We start from the raw sequence: 26,223 nt of genomic DNA on the forward strand, positions 1-26,223 counted from the left end.
GCTTTCGTGAGCCAGCTGCACAGCCCTACTGTGGTGGGTTGTCCCTGACAGGTGCGGTCCATTCCACTCAGGTGGACTTGGTTTCTCCTCACTCTCAAAACGGCTTGCCAGCTGCAACCCCAGTAGGTGGCCAGTTGGAAGAACTGAGGGAAGCCATGTCTCTTTGACTCAAACATGCTGTTTTGCTAAACCAGGGTAGGAGAATTGGGCTGTATGCTAGTTTCTTGCCAAGAATAAGTCATTCTGAATCTGCTCTCCAATACCTCTCATGTGCATCTCCGCCTAGTTTCTGCCTCTTTCACGTCTTATGTGTTATATGCCAAAGCACTGACACCCCAGGAGAAGCATACTTCACCTAACGGGGTAATTACACCAACAGTAGAGTACCGACCTTCTTGAGTTTTGAATAATTATTAAATGTTTTATTTCTTACTTTGTGAGCTCGGTTATAGATGGATTTCATAAATTAATCTTTTTCTTAAGAGAACATGGGATTCTGGTTTTGAAAGTATCCAATCTCCACCAGATTGTGTTCTCCAAAGTTTGTCTTTTTGTTGCCATGTTTGAAAACTAAAGTCATTTTAAAATTACTGTTCTAATCAATTCAATTGATGTTGGTCTGATTTTAGGTAAATGGAGAGCTCATGATCAAATGTTAAATGGCTAAATTTGAATAATTGACCCATTGACTATTCTCACATCTCTCTCACCCCAGCAACAACACACATGGCTTAGCTCCTACCTCTGAGCCACACCTCTGAGTATGACAAACTGTCACAGTGAGTTGGGCTCTGGGAACTGAAGCACATGGGATTGAAACACATCTTGCTCCCTGGGCAATGTGTGACCTTAAGCAAGTTGCATATCTTCTTTGAGACTCAATTCTCTGTAGAACGGCCCTATGGCTTTTTGGCGGGTGCTTGGGGTGAATGAAGTATCAGTAAACCCCACTGCTCAGTTTCTTCAACCCCAAACCTCACTACCCCCTTCGGGGGTTTGAAGAAACCTGAGTAGTGAGGTTTGGGGTGGAAGAAACTGAATAGTGGGGTTTACTGGGGTTTCTTCAAACCCCAAACTGTGTGTAAGTATTTTGTCCAGATGCTGTGGAAAGATCAGGTATACATATTAACCTTGACTAATCCTTGAGTCACTTCTTTTCTCCATTGTCACCAGCTTCAGGTCTGCAACGTCACCTGGTGGGTCCCGTTGAAAACAACTGTATCCGTCCCCACCTCTCTTCTCTGCTGCTACCTCCCTACTCCAGGTCATCGTCATAAGTCATCTGGTTTGCTGTCAGAGCCTCCTGTCTTCTTGCTTTCTTGTCCCTCTGCAGTCCCTTTTCCACCCAGGACCCAAATTAATCTTCTACAGATGCGCAGCAGATCATGTCACTTCCTTCACTAAAACTACCCAGCACGTTTCCATTATATTTAGATTAAAATCCAAAACACTGTTTAAGCCCTGCAAAGCTACAATTTGGCCCTGATGACCTCTGCAACTCTGTTTCAAACCTTTTCCCCGCGCTCATGCTTCCCTGACCCTTGTCTCTGGAGTGTGCCAAGCAGCATCAAGGACTTTGCCGCTGCTGAAGACGCGGCTCCCGTGGCAGCTCAACTGGCAGAGCTCGTCTCAAGCATCCTCCCCTCTGGGGGCTTCCTGGTCACCCAGTCTAAAGGAGGTGTCTTCCTTTGTCCCCTTCTTGTTCCTTCTTATTTCCCTAGTGACCACTTACTAGCTGAAACAGACCTTCCTGTCTGCTCATCCGCCGCCCTGCCTCTGCCCGCCCTTAGGCTCTAATCTCCATGGAAGGAGATGGCTCTCTCCATCCTCTGCACAGAACCGAACACAGAGCTTAGCAGAAAGCAGGCACTTTGCAAACTATGTGTTGAATGGCTGAGTGTATTTTATGTTATTATAGCATGGACAAGCGTCTTGCATCGGGCTGGCCAAGTTGGTTCTCCAAAGCAGCTCAGGCTTTTCCTCCTTCAGGGAAGTTCTCTCTGGCCATTATCCAAACAACTTTCTCAGGGAGGTTCTGACACAGGGCAAACCCGACTTGGGCAGTGACTGAAGCCCTACGTACATATTCCCTTTCCCGTGTGTGGCGCTCCTCTGCTTCCTTCATCATTTCCTGCGCCTGCTCCAGCTTCGCGTCCACCAGCTTCTGCTGCAGTTCTCTGTGTTTAAATATTTTGTCCAGATGCTGTGGAAAGATCAGATATGCACATAAACCTTGTTTTATTTAAACACATATTCTCCAGGTTTTAAATTTGCAAAGAAAAAAAGAGAGAGCTCACTACGTTGGCATCACTTATGGCTTTATATTAAAGCCATACACTGGTGAAGCCGCACCCCAGATGACGTACTGCACAACAGTAGCTGTAAAAGGTGGAGGAGCCAGAGTTCAGTGTGGATGCCAAGAGGCACCTACGTTATTTTTCCAACATGGTTAAACTATTAGATATGATGCTATTTATTATGCTAGACAGCACAAGGGCTATATGACTATCACTTGGTATTTTGGCTCTTTTGATTTATAAAACCACTTTAAATCACAACATTAGTATGATTTATCATGATGAATTCTGCACATTCTTGCGTTCAGGGTTATGAGAAAGCACTGGGGCGCCATCATCTGGTCTAAGGTCTGGGAGAGAGGCCTGAGCTCCGCGACATCTACTGCTGTTGCTCTGACAGTGCTGACAAGGTCAAGGGTCACAGATGGATTGATATGCAAATGTGCAGACTTCTTCACACCTTTTGACCTCTGGACTTGCTTGGTGAACAGAAGCTTCCAATTCCATCTCAGTGTGAATTACTTCTTGGTCACTGGAAGGTTCCATCAGAAAGAGGATGCATGGCATTCTACTCTTGGGCTTTCCCTGGATCCATTCCTAGGACTGTGCAGCTGGTATCCCAGGCTGTTCCCTTCTGAGCTCTTTCTGAAGAGTATGGGCATTTTCCCTTCATTCCTTCCCTCTTCCTGTACTGAACTTCTATTCTGGGGTAGGGTTGATTCTCCTGACAAGATCAACTGGTAGCCGGGCATTCCGGCTTACTGTGAGGAGTTTCTTAATACACCTAACTACTGTGACCATATGCTATTGGTTCTTTTTTAATTTTTTCTTGATAGAATCTTAGCATGTTGCCAACAGAGTCATTTTGACCACGTTATGTTACATTCTAAGATGGAGATTTAAAATTTGGGTGGAATGGGGAAAGGAATATGACATAAAAATCCTGAGGTGGTATCTAGAGCCTTAGACTCTGTTGAATATTATGATATAATTTTGGGATAAGAAAAGACCATTATATTTCTTCTAATATGAACTATTGAAAGGAAAAGTCTTTCGGCTTTTGTGACTGTGGGTAAGACATTAATCTTGTAGCCTCTTCTTCCTATCTATAAAGTATGGAGAATATATTATCTAGTGTATAAGATTATTGAGACAATTAAATGACATATTGTAGAGTACTAAGCACATTGCCTGATTCAAACCAAGCACTGAATAAGTTATAAGATCACGATTACTATTAATATGACATTATTAATACTAAGATTGGCTGTAGGGCATACAACCAATAATACAGACCCTTAAGTTAGATGATATGGCAATTCTTGAGAAGGACTGAGTGAGTTGTTTTTGGCTGCATAGAGAGGATTTTAAAAGACTGAAAAATAGTGTTTTTATGCATAACACTGCCCACAGCCTACCACTTTCTATTTATTGCTTTTACTTTGCAATGATTCCAGTTTTGAAGAAATCTGGTATTTTGTAAAACTTTGTCTTTATTTTGGCTCAAAAAGAAATCCAATCCTAAATATTCATCAGTGGAGAAGGTTGGCCACAAGTGTCTTGTTAACCAAGTTCTCCACCTTCACAGCCCAGAACCACCTCTAGGCGCTGCCTTCCATGGAGCTGGGGTGGTCCTCACCTCCTCTCGGAGCTCGTACTGATCGATGATGCTTTTCAGCTTTTCTGCGAGCTCCGTGTTCTCCTCACAGAGCTTCATGTTTCGCTCGCTCTGCTGCTCAATCTGAGCCTGGATGTCCGTCAGGGTGCCCTGGAAGTGACTTGTGATCTCCTTCCTTTTCTCTTCTTCCTCGCGTGCCCTCTGAAGCGTCTCTTCCTGAGGATAAAGAGCAGCGTATTTTGTTAGGTTTTGTTTAAACGTGCCTTTGTTTTACAGACAAAGGATTAGGTCACCCAAAGGAGATTGGTGTGGGATTTTTTTTTTTTCTCAGTTCTCTACAGCTAAAGTTGCTCAGCCCCAAAATAAATGTGTGAGCAAAGGTTTCAGCTGTGACCACATGGTCACTCAGAGGAGGTGCTCTGAGGGCCTGGAATTTGATAGTTGGTGATGAATAGGCTTGTTTTAGAGATGACAGGTCTCCTGCTGAGTGAATGAACGGCAGTGATTTCTAACAAACAGGAGATCACATGGTTTTGATCTCTTGGTTGTGGCCTGGAAGAAAGACCACTGAATTTTACTGACTGATGAGACAGATCGCCATTCCTTTGGTTTGGTACAAGAAGAACAACAGATCTTACATTCCTTTATAAAAACCATGGTGTATTAGCCACATAATTGTACTACCCAAGTGGAGTAAATATGAACTTTCTCTTAAGTGAGAAAAAACTTACAACGTTCATCAAAAAGCTAAAAGGAAACTAAGATAGCTATAGATAAAGTACAACTGTTCAAGAATATAAAATGGATCTTTCCAAATATGCTGGAAGAACAATCCTTACGGGTTTCTGAAAGAACAATCCTTACGGGTGTTACATAGGGTAATTAAAATGTACAATGTAAATTTTGAGTCTGAAAGCAATATTAAGTTTTAACTCTTCTTCAACTCTGAAATGAAACATCTAATTTTCCCCCTTCTGCTTTGTTAACATTGAAGAATTGGAAATTAACTTTTATATCATATCTGTTCTTTTTTCTCCTAAATCAAAACTCTCTATTCATTGCTAACCACTAACAATAAGCTCAAATTTCCTCCGTATCTATACTGAGAATTGCTTTATGATTATTCAGCTCATTCTTTTAGAATAAAAGGGTTTAATTTTGCTACATCATACCAAAGATAGAGATACTTACAGTGCTGACAAATGATACAGACATTTTAGGATTCCTTTCAGTTCTGATCAATTGTTAACATGAAGACTGCTTCATTGTTGGCAAGAATAAATCATACTGCATTTAATTGCCTACTAAGTTCAAATTATGTAACAGGATTTTTAAAAAGAAATATTAATAGAAATAATTGTGCAAATCTTTATTTGGATAGCATAGTGTGGGATCAAAATAAAAACTGATACCGAAAACATGTACATATGCTCTGGGAATATTTTATCACTGGATTTCTCCTTTCTTCTACACAGGGGTCCTCAAACTTTTTAAACAGGGGGCCAGTTCACTGTCCCTCAGACTGTTGGAGGGCCGGACTATAGTTTAAAAAAACAACTATGAACAAATTCCTATGCACACTGCACATATCTTATTTTGAAGTAAAAAAACAAAACGGGAACAAATATAATCACACTGCCTCATGTCGCCCGCGGGCCGTAGTTTGAGGACCCCCTACATACATTTTCTAACTTAATATGACTTCTGATAGCAGAATTATAATTTGTTCATGTTATAAACTTTTACTGAACAGCAACTTCTCAGGTATAGCAAGGGTATTATACTTTCTAATCTGAAGGAATTAACTGTGTGAGATGTTACTTCCTGAACTTTGTATACTAACGCTTACTATATGTGTATCACTAAAAATGGTTGTGGCCATCAGCTAAGAGAAACTAAATATACATATGATAGTTGCTGTCTCCTTAGGGCTCCCGATTAAGCCTAGAAGTCAGCAAGTTTGGAATCAGAAGCATAGACTATGATCTGAGTTCCATTTGTATTTTTAAATATTCCATCTATGAACAAATACATGAAAGCAAGTTTGGAATCAGAACCATAGACTATGATCTGAGTTCCATTTGTATTTATAAATATTCCATCTATGAACAAATACACTCCATGCTCCCCAGCAAGTTTGAGATTTTCACTGGAAGTTGACTACAGAATGAAGATACAGATGTTGAGATGGTATTAAACACATTTCAAACCGTCTTAGACACAACCCTGGCCTGCAAAACAGCATCTTGCATTTTACGTTGTGTTGTTTTTCAATGAGACAAAAATAAATCTAGCCAAACCTTATAAAATTTGATAAAGAATTTGCAATCATTTGGACAGTGTCAGAGGTAAAATTTTCTTTCTTTTTCAACCACATTATTCAAAGTGAAAATGAACATAATAAGATTGAGGCATAAAGTCTGAAATAACTAAGAAAAAAAATTTGCAAGCATCATTGTGCATCATAGAACTGGTGCTGTGCTTGGTACAAAATCCATAGCTATTCAGTAAATGTTTATTTAATGAATCAATGAATTATTCATTTATGTACAGACATATGAGCAGCTTGGACTAGATGATTCCTATGGACCTTTCCACATTAAAATTCTATGATAGTCTGACAGCAAATACTACCTTTTTTTTTTTTTTTTTTTAAAAAAAGGAAAATCCTGTTCCCTGAGACAGTTACCTATGTTTTACCAGGCAGTTCTTTTTCAGTAGAGTTTGAAGTTCAGATTTATTGCTTCAAATATATATATAATATTTTGTTGAAACAAGCCCATATATCAGATTTTCTTTGGTCTTTTCCTAAATTATCCTCAACTGTGAGGTTGTATGTGTGTATGACTCATTGAAGAAAGTCTTAATAAAAGTTAAAATTTATGGTGGTGGAAAGAGCTGGTTGTGCATTTTCTTTCTGTATCTTCCCAAGCTCCTAGCACATGAATTTTAGATTCAGGTTTACTTAGACTGTTTGTATGGCCAAGAAAGGAAGCTCATACCAAGTTGACCCTTCTGCAGACAACAACTGCAAGTGCTGGATGAAATGACTTACAGGCACCAGAGAGTAAAGAAGTTGGACAGATGCTGGCAGGAAGTTGGCACTTGTATATAATATAAATTTCCCCCTTTTTACAGCTTTTAGCTTATAGGAAGACTGCAATTGGAAGCAGCATAAGGTGGGTAAAACTCTCATAGAAAATGCACTCTTTTTATGAAGAATGAGAATACAGAGTTCTAGAAAATGATAGCCACTTAAAGGCGAGGGCAGATCACCAGGAAGGACAAAGTCAGAGAAGTACAGCTCTAAGTTCTGTGAATTAATAAGTACAGCTCTAAGTTCTGTAACTGCTCAAATCTCTGACTGACCTTGAACCACACATGTTCAGGTTAGACCCAGAGCAATCTAACTATGGGAAAAGGAACTTCAGTAAGGTTTGAGCTACTGCCCTAGAGATGAAGTGTATAGTTTAAATCTAACCAAATTAATTGCCTGCTTAAAAAAATGATTAAAATTCTTCAAGGAAGAGTAGAATCCATATTCTGTACAACATTGACCATCACAACATCCAGAATACAATCACCAAGGACTTGACATATGAAGAACCAAGAAAATGTGACTCATTCTCAAAAGACAGAGGAGGCTTGTTCTACAGTAACCCAGATGTGAAATTAGCAGACAAGAATTTAATTATTTAATTTAACTATTTTAGAGACAGGGTCTTGCTCTGGCACCCAGGCTAGGGTGCAGTGGCCTGATTATTGCTCACTGTGACCTTAAAATCTTGGGCTTAAGTGATCCTCCTGCTTCAGCCTCCCAAAGTGCTGGGATTTCAGGTATGAGCTGGATACTTAGCTCAGGAAGAGTTGAAAAACAGATAATATAACTATGCTCAATGATGTAACAGAAAATATTATCAGAATAAATTAAAAGATAGAAAATTTCAGGTGAGAGAAATAATCTATAAAAAAGAACTAAATGGTCTGGGTGCACAGGCTCACATCTGTAATCCCACCACTTTGGGAAGCTATGGTGGGAGAATTACCATGAGGCCAAGAGCTTGCAACTAGCCTAGGCAACATAGTGAGACCCTATCTCTAAAAATAAAAATAAAATCAGCTGGGTGTGGTGGCACATGACTATATTCCTAGTGACTATAGTAGTCCAAAAAGGACTGCCCCTCACCAAATAAACCCTGTCAATGCAGAATTTTATATCTACTATATGTAGCCTTCAGCAATTTTAACTTTTCTGATTTTTTATTAAAACTGTTTCTTCAATGAGTCATACATACAAACAAACTCAATAGTTTGATGTTACAGTGATTTATGATAGAGCCATTGTACTCCAGCCTGGGTGATAGAGTGAGATACGGTTTCAAACAAACAACAAACCAAAAACCAACCCAACCAAATAAAAATTCTGGAATTAATTTTATAGAATCTGAAATGTAAAAGTAACTGGATAGAGTTAGACCGTAATGAAAATGACTGAGAAAAACATAAGTGAAGGTGAAGATAGACCAATAGAAATGATATAAACTGAAGATAAAAGATTAAAAGGATTGGTGAAAGACATGAAGAGAGACTTAAAGACTTGTGGGGCAGTATCAACAGATCTAACACAAGTAGAAGTAGAATCTTAGAAGTAAAGGATAGAGAGAGAGACATGGAGTGGGAGAAATGGGGCAGAAAAAATATTTTTTAAAAATGGCTGAAAAAATTGCAAATTTGGTGAAAGACATGCAATTACAGATACAAAAAGCTTAGCAAATACCAAATAGAAGCCATATGAAGAAAACCACCCCTATGCTACAGTATTCAAAGTTCTGCAAACCAAAGATCAATAGAAGGACCTTGAAAGTAGCCAGGGAAAAACAGCGTATCAGGTACAGGGGAACAATTCAAATGATTGTTGACTTTCATCAGAAAATTTAAAGGCCAGAATATAGAAGAACATTTTTTTTTTTTTGTTTTTCTACTTCCAAATAGAAAAACATTTATATAAGATCAAAAAAAGAACTGCTCCTCACCAAACAAACCCTATCAATGCAGAATTTTATATCTACTGTATGGAGCCTTCAACAATAAAAGCAAAACAAAGTCATTATAAGGATAAAAAACAACTAAGAGAATTGATTGCCAGCGGAATTGTATTACACGTATAAGAAGTACTAAGGAAAGTTCTTTAAGCTGACACAAAGCAGAAACTTGAAGCTTCAGAATGAATAAAAAGTGTTAGGAATGGTATATATCTGGTCTTTTTGCCTTTAATTTTTAAAGATATACATATGATTGTTGAAAGTAAAAATTATAAAATTGTCTTGTGGGTTTTATAAATGTATGTAAATACATTACATATAACAATTGTAGCTTAAATGTTGGGGAATTAAATGGACCTATTTAGTTGCAGTGTTTCTCCTGTTATGTGAAACAATACAGTATTAACTCCAGATAGAGTATGAAGTGTTAAGAATGTATATTATTATCACTTGGACAACTACTAAAGATAACACAAAAAAATATGGCAGGAAAAGAACAGAAGAACAGAAACTAGAGGTAGCAAAGAGTAAACAAATAATAAAATGATACACATATGTCCAATTACATCAATAATTATATTAAATGTTAATGGACTAATACTCCAATTAAAAGGCAGATACTGTAAAAGTAAAAGGAAGCAAGATCTAGCTATATGATATCTTAAGAGGATGCACTTTAAATAACCAGGTTGAAAATACGTGGATGACAAGAGCTATACCATGCAAACAATAAGAGTAAGGCAACTGGAGTAGATATATTGATATCAGATAATGTGAACATTAAGGTAAAGATCATTACTAAAGGACATTTCATAATGATAAAATAGCCAGTTCTTCAAAGAGGTATATGTGTATAAAATATACGAAGTGAAAGTCGATATAATTAAAATAAGTAGGCAATTTTGCAATTATGCTAACAGATTTTTAATACTCATTTCTCAAGAATTGATAGACAAAAATTCAATAAAGACATAAATGATCTAAAGCTAATTGTTACTTTTAGAACACTACACCCAACATCTAAACAGCAGACATTCTTTCCAAGTACATATAGTATCAAGATAGACCATATGTAAGGGTCTATAATAATTAAAAAAAATACTTCTAAATGATCATGGGTCAAAGAAAAAATTAGAAAATAAATTGGAAAGTATTTCAAATTTGAATCCTGATTTTGATATATAAAATATGCATGATCTTGGACAACTGATTTGGATTGCTGGATGTCAGTTTATTTATCAAGAAAGTGGAGGTATTAACCGTCATAGGGTTTTTGTGAAGATTAAATAAAATAACACATGTAAAGCATTTAGTACAACTCCTGGTATCATAATTGTCCTTAATGTGATTTCCCATACTGTAAACCATTACTTGAGGGTGTAAACATTACTGTGAGGTCTCCTACCCCTCCCATCATCTGTCTTTGATCGCTACTCTTTAAATCTCTTTATTGATAAATTTTCCCACCCTGTCTAATTTAATTTTTTTGTGTGTGTTAACTCATTTTATTGTGGTGTTCTATGTCAATTTTTGTTTTATTACTATGTAGTATTACTGAGAGGCAAAAGATTTATGTGAACACAAACTACTATCACTTGGATATACATCTTGAGGTTAGGATGATGAGTCCATTCCCCCCCCCACCTCCCCGTCCAGCCTGAGTTTCTGAGTGTCCCTAGGGCAGTCATTGAAGAGATACCAGTGGCCCATCTCCTGAAACTTGTGATTTAAGATTTAGAGTTCATCCCACTGGCCTTACATTTCCCAGATATCAAAAACCATTATCTTCTTCTGATTTTTTTCTTCCTAGCTCATTGTAAAACTTCAGCAATAATTTTTATGTCTCTGCTTCTTGAAGTATCTCCGTTTAGACACATGTAATAATAACTACCTCACAGGAACAGGGGTGTCTGATTAATTGTTGTTTGTCAGAAGCTTTAGAATCTTCAGCTGGAAAGTGGACACATATGCTATTATCTTGGAGAGCCCTGCATCTTGCTTTATTGAATGGAACTAGTGTCTGTGTGTAATCAAATTAACTACACTACTAGGGGCTTATGCTGTAATTAATGAAACTCATGCAGGATGAATGAAGTGATCAGTCTATTATTTTTAGATTGAATAATTAAGTCTGAAGAGTTTTAGTGATTTTTTTTCCCCCAGTAGCTTCTTTTTTAAGATGACTATTGACATTCTGGCTCTCAATCTCACTTAATCGTGTCAACTAGCTTCGTGCCAATTTATCTCACGTTGTGCAGAATTCATTATAACACAAAAAAGGTGGACTCTTTACAAATTCATACTTTATAGAATATAAATCGTAAAGAAGGCCTTCGGGAACTTTAAAAACAAACTCAACATGATAAAAAGGGAAGGGGCATGGCGCACACTTTATGAAGGGCTTGCGCTGTATCAGGTATTGTGTGGGCACCTTGTACAAGGGACCTCAGTTAATTTTCCCCCAACCACACAGTGAGGGGATGAGGACAAAAGCTCTTAATTTATTCTGGCTCCCGCAGAGAGAGAAAGAAGGAGGGAGGGGTGGAGAAAGGAAGAGCAGAGAGAGGGAAGGAGGGAGAAGGGTGGGGCCTTGGTGTGTGCCACACCTTTTGGGGGCAAGACATGATTGCAAGAGGGACTTTGCCTAACAAATGCAATCAGTGTAATCTGGTTTATTGTACCCTCAATGAATCCCCAGCAATAAAAAAAAAAAAAATTATTTTGGCTTCCTTGCAAGCAAGTGGTGAGCCAGTATTTGAACCTACGCCTCGCTATTCTAAAGCTCAAGTTCTTTTCACCAGTCACAGAGTCCTGTGTCCACGCACCGTGCAAGGATGTGTGTGGTTTTGAACCAGGGAGACACATACCTTGAGCGTCTTGTTGTGCCTCTGCAGCTCCCGGCACAGACTTTCCAGTTTGCTCCGAGCGAGGATAGCTCTGCTGTGTTCACCTCGTAACTGGTCCTTTTCCTTTTGGGTTTGTACCTGTTTCTTTTGTAGGAGCTTTAGCTTCTTTTGCTCAGTGTGATGTTCATCCAGCTAGACAGAGGGGTACAAACGTGAAAGAAAATGGCGACAGTCTCTTTTGGAGTTGACAGAAAAGATGCAACATCTAAAGATCATTCAAGCATCCTTCGGACACTTTTTATTATCATTATTATTATTTTGCTATGATCTGTCCCGCTGGAAGTAGATGAACTTCACGAATGTCACCTTTGTAGTGCTAGCAGATAGTTTTTAGAGCATAATATGTATAGGTTTTCATTATTATTATCATTAATCTTTTCTTCAGTTTTTGGGGTGGTCTGTAAATAGTTTTCTTGAATCTGTCTAACAATGCCAGCCAATATTGAAAAGGATGTCTCGGAATTTATAAATTGTCAGAATTCATGAAAATATGTTGTGGCAAGGCAATAGTCAACAGTCTGCTTGGGTTCTATTTTATTTCTGTATAAATAGCAAGCAGATAGCACTGTGTTTAAAAGTAGGAAAAAGAAAAGCAGCCTCCGGGCAAATGGAAGATGAAGTCCTCTTCTTTATAATTTTGGGTTCTGGTTTGGATTGTTTGAGTGTGGGGAAGGAGGAGAGAAGAAGTACCCTTCCATTACCTCAGCACTGATGGGTTTTCACCAAAATATCAGAAATAGCCACTGCATAACTCAGCAGCACGAATGGCAAATATCTGTAACGTGCCCTGCACCCCGCCCACTGCCACTCCTCGGTGCTTGTAGAGAATAAATCACGATGCTGGTTTCTGCCGAGCCCAGGAACTCTTCTCACATTCCTCCGGCAGGCACAACAGAAGTAGCACATGGGGGGTGGTGTGGAAAATGAAACCACCTTACTGCTGTGCTTTCCATCTCAGGATGCTCAAGTTCTAGGGTAGCATTGCCAGGTAAAATGCAGGACACCAGATAAATAAGGAATCATTTTTTTTTGTGTGTAAGTATATCCCACATATTTCATGGGATACATTTTTACTAAAGAATTATCTGTTGTTTATCTGAAGTGTAAACTTAACTGAGTGTATTTTTATTTGTTAAATCTGGCAGAGTTATTAAGGGATTCTAGAGCTAGGGGAGGGATCACGAGGATCAACCTCCAAAGCCTCTGGGGAGAGGGACTAGTGGAGTCCAGGAGCATCAATCTCAGGCTGACCATCAGTGTGGCTGCATTCAAGCAGCAGCCCCTCTGTCCAGAGCTATTTCTTCTCCTGGACTCAGCTTCCTTAGTGCTTGATGTTACTTAAGCCAGGCAGGTAGTTCGAATAATGAGCTTTTTGGCAAATGGGGAGGAAAATCCTGGGAAGTCCCTGGGTGCTTCTGGGCTCCAGGAGCTCCTGGTGCCTCCTAGAGCCTGATACACATGCCACATGAGACATGAGTCCTGGCACGGGTCTCAGTTTCCCTGTGTTGAAAAAGCATTTGTTCTTTTTGAGCCAGATGAACAGGACTGGCACATTTTCTTCAGTTCACATCTCATTTCACTCCTTTTCTTACCCCCCACCCCCTGTTCTGCCACATGAGATAACCATTGTAAACCCTTGTCAGAATAAAGTAAGGATATGTATCTATGATAGTTTATCTTCATATTTGTATGAAAACTCTACTTATTAGTGGGAATTAGCATTGGAAAAAACAAGACCTATGCTACTAAAAATATTGACATTGATATCCTCCTTGCAAAATCGATGATATTTTGTTTTATGTATTTTCATGCTAAACTCCTGTTCATAAGATAAATGTGGTCCAGGTGGGCACAGTGGGTCATATCTATAATCTTAGCACTCTGGGAGGCCAACGCGGGTGGATTGCTTGAGCTCAGGAGTTTGAGACCAGCCTCAGCAAGAGTGAGACCCCCGTCTCCACTAAAACTAGAAAAATTAGCCAGGTGTTGTGGCAAGAGCCTATAGTCCCTGTTACTTGGAGGGTGAGGCAGGAGGATCGCTTGAACCCAGGAGTTTGATTTTCCTGTGAGCTAGGCTGATGCCATGGCACTCTAGCCTGGGGCAAGAGAGTAAGACTTGGTTTTAAAAAACAAAAAAAGAAAAAGAGATAGATGTGATCCTTTCCTTTTGAACCATAGTTGTTAGATAGGGGTGAAATTTCTTATGCTTAAATTTGGATTTTAAATGATCTATTGTTCTTTCTTGAAGTTTAAATACTGGTATTATTTTTGCAGCCATCCAGGGGTGCCCAGCCTCTGGGCCACATCAGACATGTGAGGACTTTCTGCTTAACCCTGTTACCAGATATCACAAAAATTATGCATGGGCCTTTTCTTCTTTTTTTGCTCATCAGCTTTGTTAGCATTTATATATTTAACATATGGTCTGAGACAACTCTCCGTCCAAGGCAGCACAGTGCAGCCCAAAGGTTGGGCACCCCCGACTGGGCATCTTGGCCTCAGCACTAGTGACACTGTAGACCAGATAATTTTTGTTATAGGCACTGCCCTGTGCATTGTAGACTGTTTAGTACCATTTCTGGGCCCTACCCATGATAAGCTATAGTGCTGCCCAATTGTGATGGCCACTCATACCTCCAGACAAACATGCCTGTTGACCCCTGTTTGGGGAACACTGCACTGTGAGGCTCTCTGGGTACACAGGAAAGCCTAAAGTTGGGAGAAAGAAGATCTGTGCTTGCTCACTGGCCACTCAGTGTTTTAGCTTTACTGCAAGATCATGCAAATTTATAATTCATATAGGTCTACCTCTCTTTGCTCTAAAATAAAAACTTTTAGCTTTCTTTTTTTTTTTTAGCATGTGGAGAATTTTGTTCAAATGCTTCCAGTCCACATGAATGCACATGAATGCGTGGATTTTCTTAAAAAACATATTCTTCTTGGCAAAGTATCTCAAGAATGGAAGAAAAAGTATCCAATGTACTCAGCCCTACTATATTAAACCAAGAAGAAGGGGACAGAGGAGAGGGAGGGGAGGTTAACCAGTTGGCCTCCCAGACTGCTAGGAGTATAGATATGAACCACTGTGCCCAGCTGGACCACATTTATCTTATGAACAGGAGTTTAGCATGAGAATACATAAAACAAGGCTGGGTGGAGGAAGGGTAATTGGTGGGACCACACCTACAGTGCATTTTACAAGGGTACATGTTAGATTTACTAGGTGTAGAATATAAATGTCTTAACACAATAACTAAGAAAATGCAGTGAAGGCTATGTTAACCAGTTTAATGAATATATTTCAAATTGTATATAAAACCAGCACATTGTACCCTATGATTGCATTAATGTACACAGATACGATTTAATTAAAAAAAATGAAAGCAAACATATTGCAACTGAGTCAACTTCACTCGAAGGCTGGCTCTGCCATTTAACAATTCATGCAGGCCTGGGGTCCTCTGTACGGTTGTAACAGGCATAAAGGGTCTATACATGTATCTGCAATTTCTCTTGTTCTTTCCTTCATTTTTACCAAGTTAAAAAAGTAAAATTAATGCCAAGTGTGAAATTAAAATCGTATTATTGATGTTGTTTTAATTATGTAAAAATTGAGGAAATTTACAAAAAGTATTTCTCCCAGACTATGTCTTAATTTAATTATGAGGTATCCTTATTTATTAATGCATATAATGACAGATAGTATTACAGGATTCAGACTGTAAGGATGAGTGAGCTGGAGAGGCAGTTTGATTCACAGCTTTGGATTTGATGATTTATTCCATGTGAACGCTTATATTTCAGACAATTTCTATATTAATATCCAAATCAGTGGGCAAGGAAATAGGCTTTAGTCTCCAAGCGAAAAAATTAAAATTCTCCATAATTTTTCTTTTCTGAAAAGGAAATGTAATAGGTTTTTTGGCTCAATTTTCTCCTGTTCATCTTTTCTAGAATGATCTTTTGGGTTTGAAAGCTTTTTTTATAGGGGGTGATACAAATGCTAAAGTATAGCAGGTAAGGCTTGAATTGAGTAGGGTCTCTAAAAAGTTAACCTCTGCTGGGGTGAATGCGTGGCTAGGAGATTGAGTAGGTGCAAAGTGTTCCCTGAGCCCAGGTGAAATAGCCCCAGCTCCCGGAGAAAGTCTTGGTCAGACTGGAGAAACAATTCTTCTCCAATGTGCTGTTGTGGGACTACAGCATTGTAAAAAGCTTCCTGTGCTAGTCTAGAATGCTGCCCAGTCCAGTCAAGTGTTGAACATAGCACTGGAAACTAAATGTGAATGGCCATTTAGGGGCAAAGGAAAAATGACATGAAATATACTTAAAACAGCAAGGATGGTAGGAAAGAATGGGATGGAAAGGTAAGGGGGGGATCAAATTTGGGGAAGGGATGTCATTTTTGAAAACTAACATTTCATGGCATTGAAATTGTTACTGGCCAATGCTATACAAGTTGCAATAAAATTGATACACTGATATTTGTTTTATAAATCTCTACCATTCTTTTGGAAAGCAATGTGGTCATAAGCTTTAAAACCAAAAAGCACTCATCTTGTTTGATTTAGTAATCTCATTTCTAGAATTTTTCTCAAAACCATAAAAACAAAGGAGAAGGAACACATATAATACACGATGATGTTCATTGCAGCAATGTTTGGCAAAGCAAAGCAGCGAGAGGACTCTAAATGTCTCCAAATCAGTAACTCTGTAGATAAAGCCACTTGATGGAGTATAACACAATTTTTACAAAATATAATTACAAAGACTATAAATACATGGGATAATGTCTGTCATATAAGTAAAAAAAAAATCTGATGCCCATTTATGTGTACCTTATGACTGTAATTATAATAAAAAATTTTCCCTACATATACACTAGAACTGGAAAAATGCATAAAGCAAAGTTTATGTTTTAGATGAGATTAGAGATATTTTTGTTTATGTATTCAGCCTTCTTATATCATCATGATATGTCTTGTGTGGTTAAAAAGTAATTAAAAAGTACTGTTGGCAGAGTTAAGCAATTAGCCAGTCACTTAGAGTTTCAGGATTTTCTGAGTCTATTGCATGACAATTCAGCATAATGGGCTGTGTCAAGGTGGAAGGAAAGAATAGATAAAGATCACAGGACTAAAGTCAGAGTGAAAAATAAAGAAAACAGGCACTCACAACAGTCTACTCCATACAATAGGGATGAAGGGTTTGTGGGTCTCTTTTAAAAAAATTAGAGGCCCTCTTTAAAAAGAAAATAAAAAAGAGAGTTAGGTCCAGGCCTCAGAGAGGGCCCTGCAAGTGAGAGACTCCAAGGTTTAAGCTTCTTTAGCTATGATGATAAATGGGCTATTGGGGGGAAGTTCAACCTGCTACTTGAAGGATTGTTTTTGCTATGTGTAGTCTTCAGCTTCATTTTCCTGTCATTTGTTCTCTAGTGCAGTAAGCAAGTGAAAGACATTTCTTCAAGAAAAGGAGCAGAATTGAAAGAGGCCATCGCCTCCCTTTCCTCCCTCCCAGAAAACGCTGGCCTGTCCGCTGTGGGTCTCATAATCTGTGGGTCTTAAAATCTGCAGGATTGGCTCAGACGTCACTATTTTTGGTTCATTCTCAGATCAGTAGGTGTTTGTGAAGATGTATTGAAACTAGAGATGCTGGTCTCACTGAGCCTTCTCCTTTTCTTCAACTGGCCCATTCTAGAGCGCTGGTGAGGAGACAATCCACTTCAAACATCCCCTGATGGCTGGGAGTGGCTGTCATTGCTCTCAGTGGCCCTAATTGATTGAGAGGGAGGCTGCATGGGGAGCATCTGGAATCTACGTGAAATAGGATAGGATGTGGATCACGAGAATAAACACAAACGTGGGCCAGGCCAGATGAGAATGTGCGTATGCGAAGGGTGGCATTGACTCACCCTCTTTCATTTCCACCTTTGTATGTCTCAGAAAACTTGGGCATGAGAACTGAATGAAAGTTTGAAGATTTATTGTTATGTCAAGTGTATTTCTATTTTATTGCAAAGCAAAGAGAATTTCAAAATATCCACAATTCAATCATCTATACTTCACTCTCCCATCCCCCAAATTACGTACATAATTGAAGGTGGCGTCAACTCCAATTCTAACCTCTGCCTTTCTTTTGCTGTCATTTTTTAGCTTTCCTTTTCCTTAAAAAATTCTTCTTTTATAAATTGCAGCTTGGGCTTGTTTGAGGTCACCAGCTGAGGTCTATAATGATGTACATTAAAACTAAGTCTCCCTTTCTCAGCCTAAATCTTTCTGACAAAGAGAACTAATCAAAAAAAAATCTTACCAGTTCAGCATACTTCTTGAATAAAAAATCAAGCTTTTCTTCAGGTGTTTCCAACTTGTTCAGATTTTGCATCAGCAGACTGGCTTCTTTACCTTAAAAAAAAAAAAAGACATTTGAAAAATAAGTGTTGAACTTGCAAATGGTGATGGCTGAAGTCTCAGATTAACCACTTGCTAATTACTACCAAACTTGGGCCAAGCTACTAACCTCTCAGACAGAATTTTCTTAAAAAGGATGACATCTGTTTTACAAAGGAAGTGAGGATTAGCTGAGAAGTCTGTGAAAATGTGTAGTTCAGTGTCAGGTTCATGGTAGTCTCTCAGTAAATGTTTACTATAACAGTAGTCCCAAGCGTCCGTTCTTATTACTTCCCCTCTGTTTCTAAATAATCAAAATATTTTATTTATGAAAGAATAAATTATGCATTTTCCCACCATAATTAACAAAAAAGAAGAAAAATAGTCCATCGAAATTTCTGAGTAGTATGACATGGCCAGTGTTGATACGTGGACTTGCTAGGATTCCAGCCCAAAGCAGAGGAATGTGACAGTATACTCTGCCCATTTTTTTTTTCCTATTTTTTTTCTTGTGGTATTTCTTTTTTGGGAGAACCAATTCTCTCTTTTCTACATGTAAGCCCATTCTATGAGGTTTAGATGGGAATAACTGATCGTATTTCTTACCAAACAGAGAATACAATCAAAAAAGAAGGAAAATCGAGGGCCTATCCACAGGCCTCTGTGACATGATGGTGGACTCAGCCTCCTTGGGCCTTCCTCTCTCTCAAACAAGCCTTAATCCCTGATAGCATTTCATTTTCTGTTCCCACTTGGAGTTTATGCCATCTTTAAAAATTCATCTGTTCATGATTATTTAACAAGGAGCATCAGGTTCTTTCTTTCTCCATGATTCTTCCTTTTGTACTGTTCAGCTCAAAGGGCCCATGTGCCTTCCTGCAGGTGTCTGGAAATCTTGTCTTCAATTAACTGTAGGGCTGAGTGTCTGGAGGGAGAGTGGGATGCTCAGGCCTGTGCTTACCTCTAATTCTGTTTTCAAACAGTACTGTCGAGGTGTCCTCACCTCACCTATCTGGAAAACCGTGCTGTTGAATCGAAGTAGGGAGAGAAAGCCACACTATAGAGCTCGTTTCCTGCTTCTGCTTAAGAATATTAACAACTTTGACAACCTTTCCTCCAAGAACAGACACTTCCCCTTGGCTAGAATAGTCTCTTTCATCCTAAACAGGGAGACGTATCATGGGGTTAAGGTTTCCAGATAAACTATTGAGCACAGGACATATACATACTAAAACATTATTTGTTATTTACCTGAAATTCAAATTATACTGGGTATCTTGTATTTTTATTTGCTAAATCTGGCAACCTTCCGTGGAATCAAAGAATTTTAGGTCTAGAGGGAACTTCAAAGAGCATCCATCAGTTAATTGTACAGATGAAGTATTGAAGGCCCAGAGAAGTCCAAAGTTACACGATTAGTGCTGGCAGAGTCTCTGCTTAAACCCCAGGCTAGTCTACTTGTTCTGAGTCACTCTGCTCCCACGTGATACTTTGATGCCAGGGAAACCTAGAGGAATAAAACTTTTTTTTTCTTTAAATGACCTTATTTCTGACAGTTAGTCTGTCTTTGCCCCGTGAGTCAGTTCAGAGTAGTGACATGGCCTCAAGTAGGGGGAAGGTGGGTGTGAGTTGGGCCCTCCCAGCTCTGCAATTATGGGCTGCAGCATAACGTGCTGACCTTTGCAGTTGACAATCACTGCTGCCCGCCCCTGCCAGGCATCTGCTTCTAATCATTCCTCTGGCAGCAGGGATGGATTTGCATTGGTCAGACTGGCCCTTCACCATTGTCTTCAGTTGAGGGAGGTGCCCTCATGAAGGCCACTGTCTTGAGTTAGAGCATCATCCGTCAAAGGCAAGAGACTGTGATCTTGATCAGTCTTGGCTCAGGACCCCACCCAGTGTCTGGATCAGGGCAAGTGCTCGGTAAATGCCAACTAACCAAACTGGTATCATGTGAATCAAAGGAGCACTGTCCTGAACACTGCTCTGTCACGGACTGGAGGAAAGGCAGGTCTTTCTCTTACCTCTGGCATTTAATGTATGCCAGGCCACCTCGCAGTGTGAGTGTGTGTCTTGTTGAGGGAGAGAGAAACAACTGAGTGAGTCCCCTGGTTCTCTGTCTTCCCACATTAGGTCTGCTTGGGCGTTGTTTCCTGTAACTGTGAGTTTTGTTTTATTTTTTAATCTTAGCACTCACTAAAGTCTCTTTTGCTCTAATTGTCTGTTATTTTGTAGAAGGTATTAAGGTTCAGATGTATCCCTATGCCTTCAAAAATTATTTCTCCCTTTAATAAAAAAAATCCAAGAAATTGGAGACAAACATGCACAGAACTCCCAGATTCGTGACATCAGAAACCTACATTTTAAGTTTCCATTGGTTTTGTTGGACTGGGGTGCTGTGTGGCACAGTCACAGGAAAGGGGCATAGACAGAGACGTGCTCATCTTCTAAGAAAGGCTATGATTACATCTCCATGGACACGGGGTCATTTGGTGACAGTGTCAAACACGAGGGGAAAAACTGACTTTATTCAGGGACATTTTATCAGGAGATCTCTTGCCTTCTCTCTACTGTCTCATTCCAAAGCAAAGCTTCATTTCTTCCCCATTAAAGCCGGGGAAGTCATATGGTGCTCATGTGGCCACCACACTGCCAAATGCTCCCTTCGGTAGGAAATCTACGCACCCCCTCCCGCCCCCACCCCCAGTGCAGCAAGAGCAACAGTGTTACACATGGCCATGGTCATTGGCACAGTTGTATCAGAACACAAAGGAGTTATTTTCACATGAAAGAAATTAAAACCTTAAATTAAAAGGCAACTAAACCAGCCACAGAAATGTGGACCAGCATTTTTCTCAAATCAGCAGAGTAATGATGAGTTTGTTTATACTAAGTTTGGTGATAATTTATGTAGATTTAATGTGTTCAAAACTGTGCTTTTTCTTTTCCAAAATTAAATGGGTGTCTAGAGACATTTCAGAATACTAACATCCTAGTCAGGGGGCTTTCAGATGGTGCAACTGAAACTCATCTGTACCTGGAAAGACAAAATCCAGCAACTGAGCTTAACGCTTCTCAGCCAACTTGCTGCTTTCTTCTGTACACCTTGATCCTGGGATGTCGGTCACACCAGTCTGCCCCTTTATGACTAATCTTGCAATCACCTCAACTGGTTGAATAACCTTTTTTAGTAAACTTAAACTCTCTGGGCTTCAATTTCCATGTCTATAAAATTAATAGGTTGACTAGATGGAGGTTGAACTCAGAATGGCTCTGCAGATCAGCTTTGTTTTTCTCCCAGGCTTAATGTTTCAAATCTATGATTTCCTGTTCATTCAGTTACAGCTTAAAAATCAAAAGGTATATTATATTTTATCAATGTTTTGTGCTTATTATTATTATGTGGTGCCTGTGCAGCCCACATAATGTTGCCAAAGACATGATTAGTAAAGTGATTAATAAGACACTTATGAGCCTGGGGGATGGCGGTGGGAGGAGCAAGGAGGATACTTCAGGTGTTAACAGACCAGGCCATGATGCTGCACAGTGGGAAATCTGGTTTTGTTTCTTTCAAAAAGAATACCAAGAAGAAAGAAAGGGAATCTACCAACTAAAGAGGTTTTAAGATGTTACCCCACCTGGCTCTAGCATAAAGCATATTGATTATGGGAGAGTATGCAGCCTTTACCCAAATACTCAAACCATACTGTGAAAAGGAGTCTCATTGGTCTAAAAACTTTAGGGAATAATGAAAACTATGTCATTCATTATTTGAGATTTTTAGTGTGTGTGTGTGTGTGAATATATACACACATATACACATATACATATACACAGGGTTTCAAAAAATGTATATTCATTTTAAGAAAGGAAAAAGCTGTATTAAAGTTGTAATATTCAATATATTCCAATAACAAAAGATAAATACAAGTCACCTTTGAGCACCTCTTATAATTGCAAAAGTCAAATGTGAGTTGGGTATTACAATTTTAATACAGTTTTTTCCCTTTTTAAAATTTGTATATTTTTTTGGTGCCTTCTATATATATGACTGTACACACATACACACACACACACACACTATAAGATCAGAGAATTTTGGCAGTAAAGAAATTGTTTATCTGAAATTTCATTATTTAGGATTTTCCCTGTATATATACACCCCCCATATGTATGGATATGTGTATATGCACATGTGTGTATACACACACACACACAAATATATGTATGAAGAAAATTCTGGTAGTAAATAAACTACTTAACTTTGTCTAAAATTTTAGATATTCCAAATTACACACCTTGGAAATGTTTGGATTAGAGGGTCAAAACCCTTCAGCATCTCAAACATACCAAAAAAGCAAATAGTACCTAATAATACAATAATTAAAGACATCTTTGGACAAGTACATAAACAAAATCTAAAGATATATCTTCAAGAACAGATTGAACAACTTATTAAATTTCAACAAAAGATCCAAATAGATTATAAAAGAAAACCACAGCCAGAATGTCATATTTTCTCCAAAGGAATGTCTGAAGCACGTTGCCGCATCAGAACCCTTACTTTCACGATTGGTTTGGGTCAAAATTACCCAGGTGCCTCGGCCTCATTCCAGACCAATATCTATGTATGGGGGCTCAGGAACAGCATTTATGGGAAATTCTGCAGTTGATTCTAAGTTGATTCTGCACACTTAAGTTTGAAAACAACTGGTTGAGGCAATTGCACGGGGCCATTTTGTTTAGTTGTTAAGTAGCTAAGAAGTCTGCCAAAGCCCCTTGCAGACAACTGAACTAAAGTTTCGAATGGTCGTTACATGTTTAGGTTAGCCTAAAAATGTTTTTAATGCATAATGTGGCTGAAACAGTATATTATTTAGAAGAATATGCTAATGATGTTGAGTGGGAAGGCTCAGAAAAACCAGCAGCCCTCACCCTTACTGAGAGGACCCATCTAGGTACTCTGGTTCACAAATATTGATCTGGTTAAACACATTCAGTTGAATTTTGGTAAGTTGTAGCTAGTGGCAGAGTCAGAGAGGTGAAATATTTTTCTTACTCTAAAAATTTCATCCTGAGTGTTTGGTCATTGTAAGGTTAACATGGATTATGAAACAACTCATGGAAGAGAAAATATAAACCCAAATTGGTTATCTTTAACTTTCCTCCTACTTTCTTTTTTTGCAGATTTTGGCCAGGGCTGGGTTTGAACCCGCCACCTCTGGCATATGGGGCCGGAGCCCTACTCCTTTGACCCACAGGCACCGTCCCAGCTTCACTCCTACTTTCTTCATATCTTTCCCCTCAATACAACACACACACATACACACACGCACACATGTACACACACAAATTCCTATGTAAAAGTTTCAGGAAGATAAAAATACCTACCTGGTTCCCCTTGAAGTTGTTCACCTCTGGAATGAGATTTTATATATAGTCTTATGGAAACTTTAATAATGACTACCGCAAAGAGGCACACCCACCTGAGATGTCTGGTCAGAGAAGGAAAAAATTGCTCTGTAACACAGAACAACTCTACTCTGTTTCTCTATGTTCCAAAAACATTCCAGTGATTCTAACGCTGACTCTGCAACTTGAACATACTGAAAGGTATTATCTGAGTTATTTTAATTTTTGTGCTGAGTGGGTCAAGTATGCTATGTGAACATGTCCTTTAGCCCTTCTGACAGCATTGTAGCCATGTGTTTGAAGCCTCCGTGATATCTGTAGGAAAACAGCCTGAGCATGGCAGGAATGACGCCATCTGGAAGTGAAAGCGCCCTGATGATTGAAGTTTGACTCCTGTGTATGAAGGCGTCTTGCGGCAGGCTCTTTAAACAACGCACAGATAAGCCCTAAAGATGCTTATTTAACCTCCCTACTGGTCACAAGTTTCAGCTAAGTCTAAGACACGAACAACTGCACGTGTCTTTACCCCAAAACTTGGCTGTACAAAGGACACTTTCTGGAGGGCTGGTCCTGTGGCCCTCCGAGACCCCACTTCTGTTTGTATGTCCCTATTAGATATTTCTTTCAGAGAAATTTGGATTTGTCAGTGTCCTTTCTGTGACCTTCAGTTCCCTTAGCCTTTGAGGGTAAGTTTGCATAGACCTGCTCACTGATGAACAGTATCCTGCTCGAGTGTAGACATACTTCTGGGCTTACAGGTCATCTGCTATTGGAGTTTGGACCCAGTTCTGACTCCCATACCCATGAACTTTCACTCTACACCTCTGCCTTCCAGAAATAAATAATACATGCTCACTGCCCTTGACAGATTCTCCATCTAGCATGCAAGGCATATAAACAAATGATTGCTAAGTTAAAAAACTTTGATGGAAAACTGACGAAGGTGGTGCTCGCTATATCTGGACATACTAGGGAAAGTATTGCATAAGAGATGGCATTTATAATGAGTGTTTCCACAAGGAAGAGAGACAGGAGGTCTTTCTCAGCCAATCCCCCACGCTCTCCTAAAAACTTTCCTCTGCCTGTTTCTATTGTTTATCCTCTATAATAATTATGTTAGATGCATGCTTCCCCCCCACTATACCTAGTGCCCCCTGACCAAAGGGCTATGACTTATCTTTATGCATCTGCTACAGGGCCTCACGAAGACCAGGAATTGGTAAATATTCATTGGAGGACTGGGGACTCTGTAGAGATTTCTAGGTAATGAAAATAAGATGTGCACAGGCCTGTAGGCCTGGAGCATCACACATTCCACCAACTGAATGTGGGATGGAGACGTTCAGAAGGGCTAGCTGCTAGGCTGCAGTGGTGGTGGTGATCAATGGGGCAGGGTGTTCAGGGAAGGGGTGTCGTGGAGTGGAATGATGTGAGATAAAACTGGACCTGGTTGGGATTAGACCACTAGAAACTTGGAGAACATGTTAAGAACTTTTGTCTTCATCCTAAGCATTGGGAAGCCCTTGGGACAGAGGGTAGGTGGGTACCATGTTGGAAAGTTCACTTGAGCCCTATTGAAGGGAACAGGCATGAGGCAAGAATAGGAAAAGAAAATGTGGGGAGACTCCGATGGAAGCTGTGACAGTCATTCAAATATTAGACACAACTTTTAGTACACGTTGGAAGAAGAATTCACCAAAAAGCCATATGTAATAATAGAACACAACAACTTGCCTAATCCTTTCAGGATTTTCTTTTCCAATTTTTGCTCTCTGTTGCTGACAGGCTCTCTGACTGTGGATGACTCTCCAGAAGCAGAGGGTTCTTTTTCGGCCTCCTCATTGGTTTCTTCACAGTCCACATCCTCGTGGTCAGGCGGGTCTGCACTCTCCGGCTGCTCCTCGGCCTTGGCAGGGCCCGCTTCCCCTACTGTGCCAGTGGCAGAGCCGTAGGTGCTGATGATGTCTTCCAGCTGTCGATTCAACTCTTCAGAGATGTCGGGGGGCCTGCTTGCCTCCCTTCCCAGTGTGTCCTGACTGGTGTGCTTCTCGAGGTCATTTGGGCTGGGTAGTGAAGAACTGTCTCCTGTGGGGGCTGCCTGTGGTTCTGCTGAGAGCTGTTCAGAATGATTTGTCTCCATGCTGGGGGGGAGTACCTAGTGGTAAGCACAGTTAGGTTGTGTAGCGTTAACCCAGTTGCAGGTTAATGGTAAGAAAAACCCCCAAGTGGATACTAACTAATTATGATTTTTTAACATTGAATGAACATATTTTTACAAACCACTGTTACTACAATGAATAAGGTAGGAACAGTGGGAAGCTGTTTTTGTAAATCATACTACTAACATATTTTTCATCTTGATCTTCAATTTTCAGCAGTATCTCTTACCATGGACTTTAAGAGACTAATTCATGCTAATGTTTTTCATGGCCATATTTGTCATTTTGCTTAGAATAGTCATTTTCTTATATAACTCTGTGTAGATTAACAATCATTGGAGGGATGGGTGTATACATTTTAAGTGTTTAAAATGGTGTTAGTTTTCTTTTGAACTTGAGATATTTA

General features: G+C 39.4%; 1 protein-coding gene across 1 annotated transcript in view; it reads right to left on the minus strand.

The window, feature by feature from the left end:
- Nucleotides 1-25,801, minus strand: part of TXLNB (taxilin beta) — a 41,274-nt gene extending 15,473 nt beyond the window's left edge. Inside the window, exons 1-5 of the mRNA XM_053592827.1 lie at nt 25,393-25,801; nt 18,170-18,261; nt 11,825-11,995; nt 3,937-4,131; nt 2,084-2,203 (exon numbers count right to left, since the gene is read on the minus strand). Coding sequence (XP_053448802.1) covers nt 2,084-2,203; nt 3,937-4,131; nt 11,825-11,995; nt 18,170-18,261; nt 25,393-25,798 — 984 coding nt within the window. The 5' untranslated portion in view covers nt 25,799-25,801. The remainder of the gene's footprint in view (nt 1-2,083; nt 2,204-3,936; nt 4,132-11,824; nt 11,996-18,169; nt 18,262-25,392) is intronic.
- Between the last annotated feature and the right edge of the window lie 422 nt (nt 25,802-26,223).

This window comes from Nycticebus coucang, chromosome 5 (assembly GCF_027406575.1).
Source record: "Nycticebus coucang isolate mNycCou1 chromosome 5, mNycCou1.pri, whole genome shotgun sequence".
NCBI classification, from domain to species: Eukaryota; Metazoa; Chordata; class Mammalia; order Primates; family Lorisidae; genus Nycticebus; species Nycticebus coucang.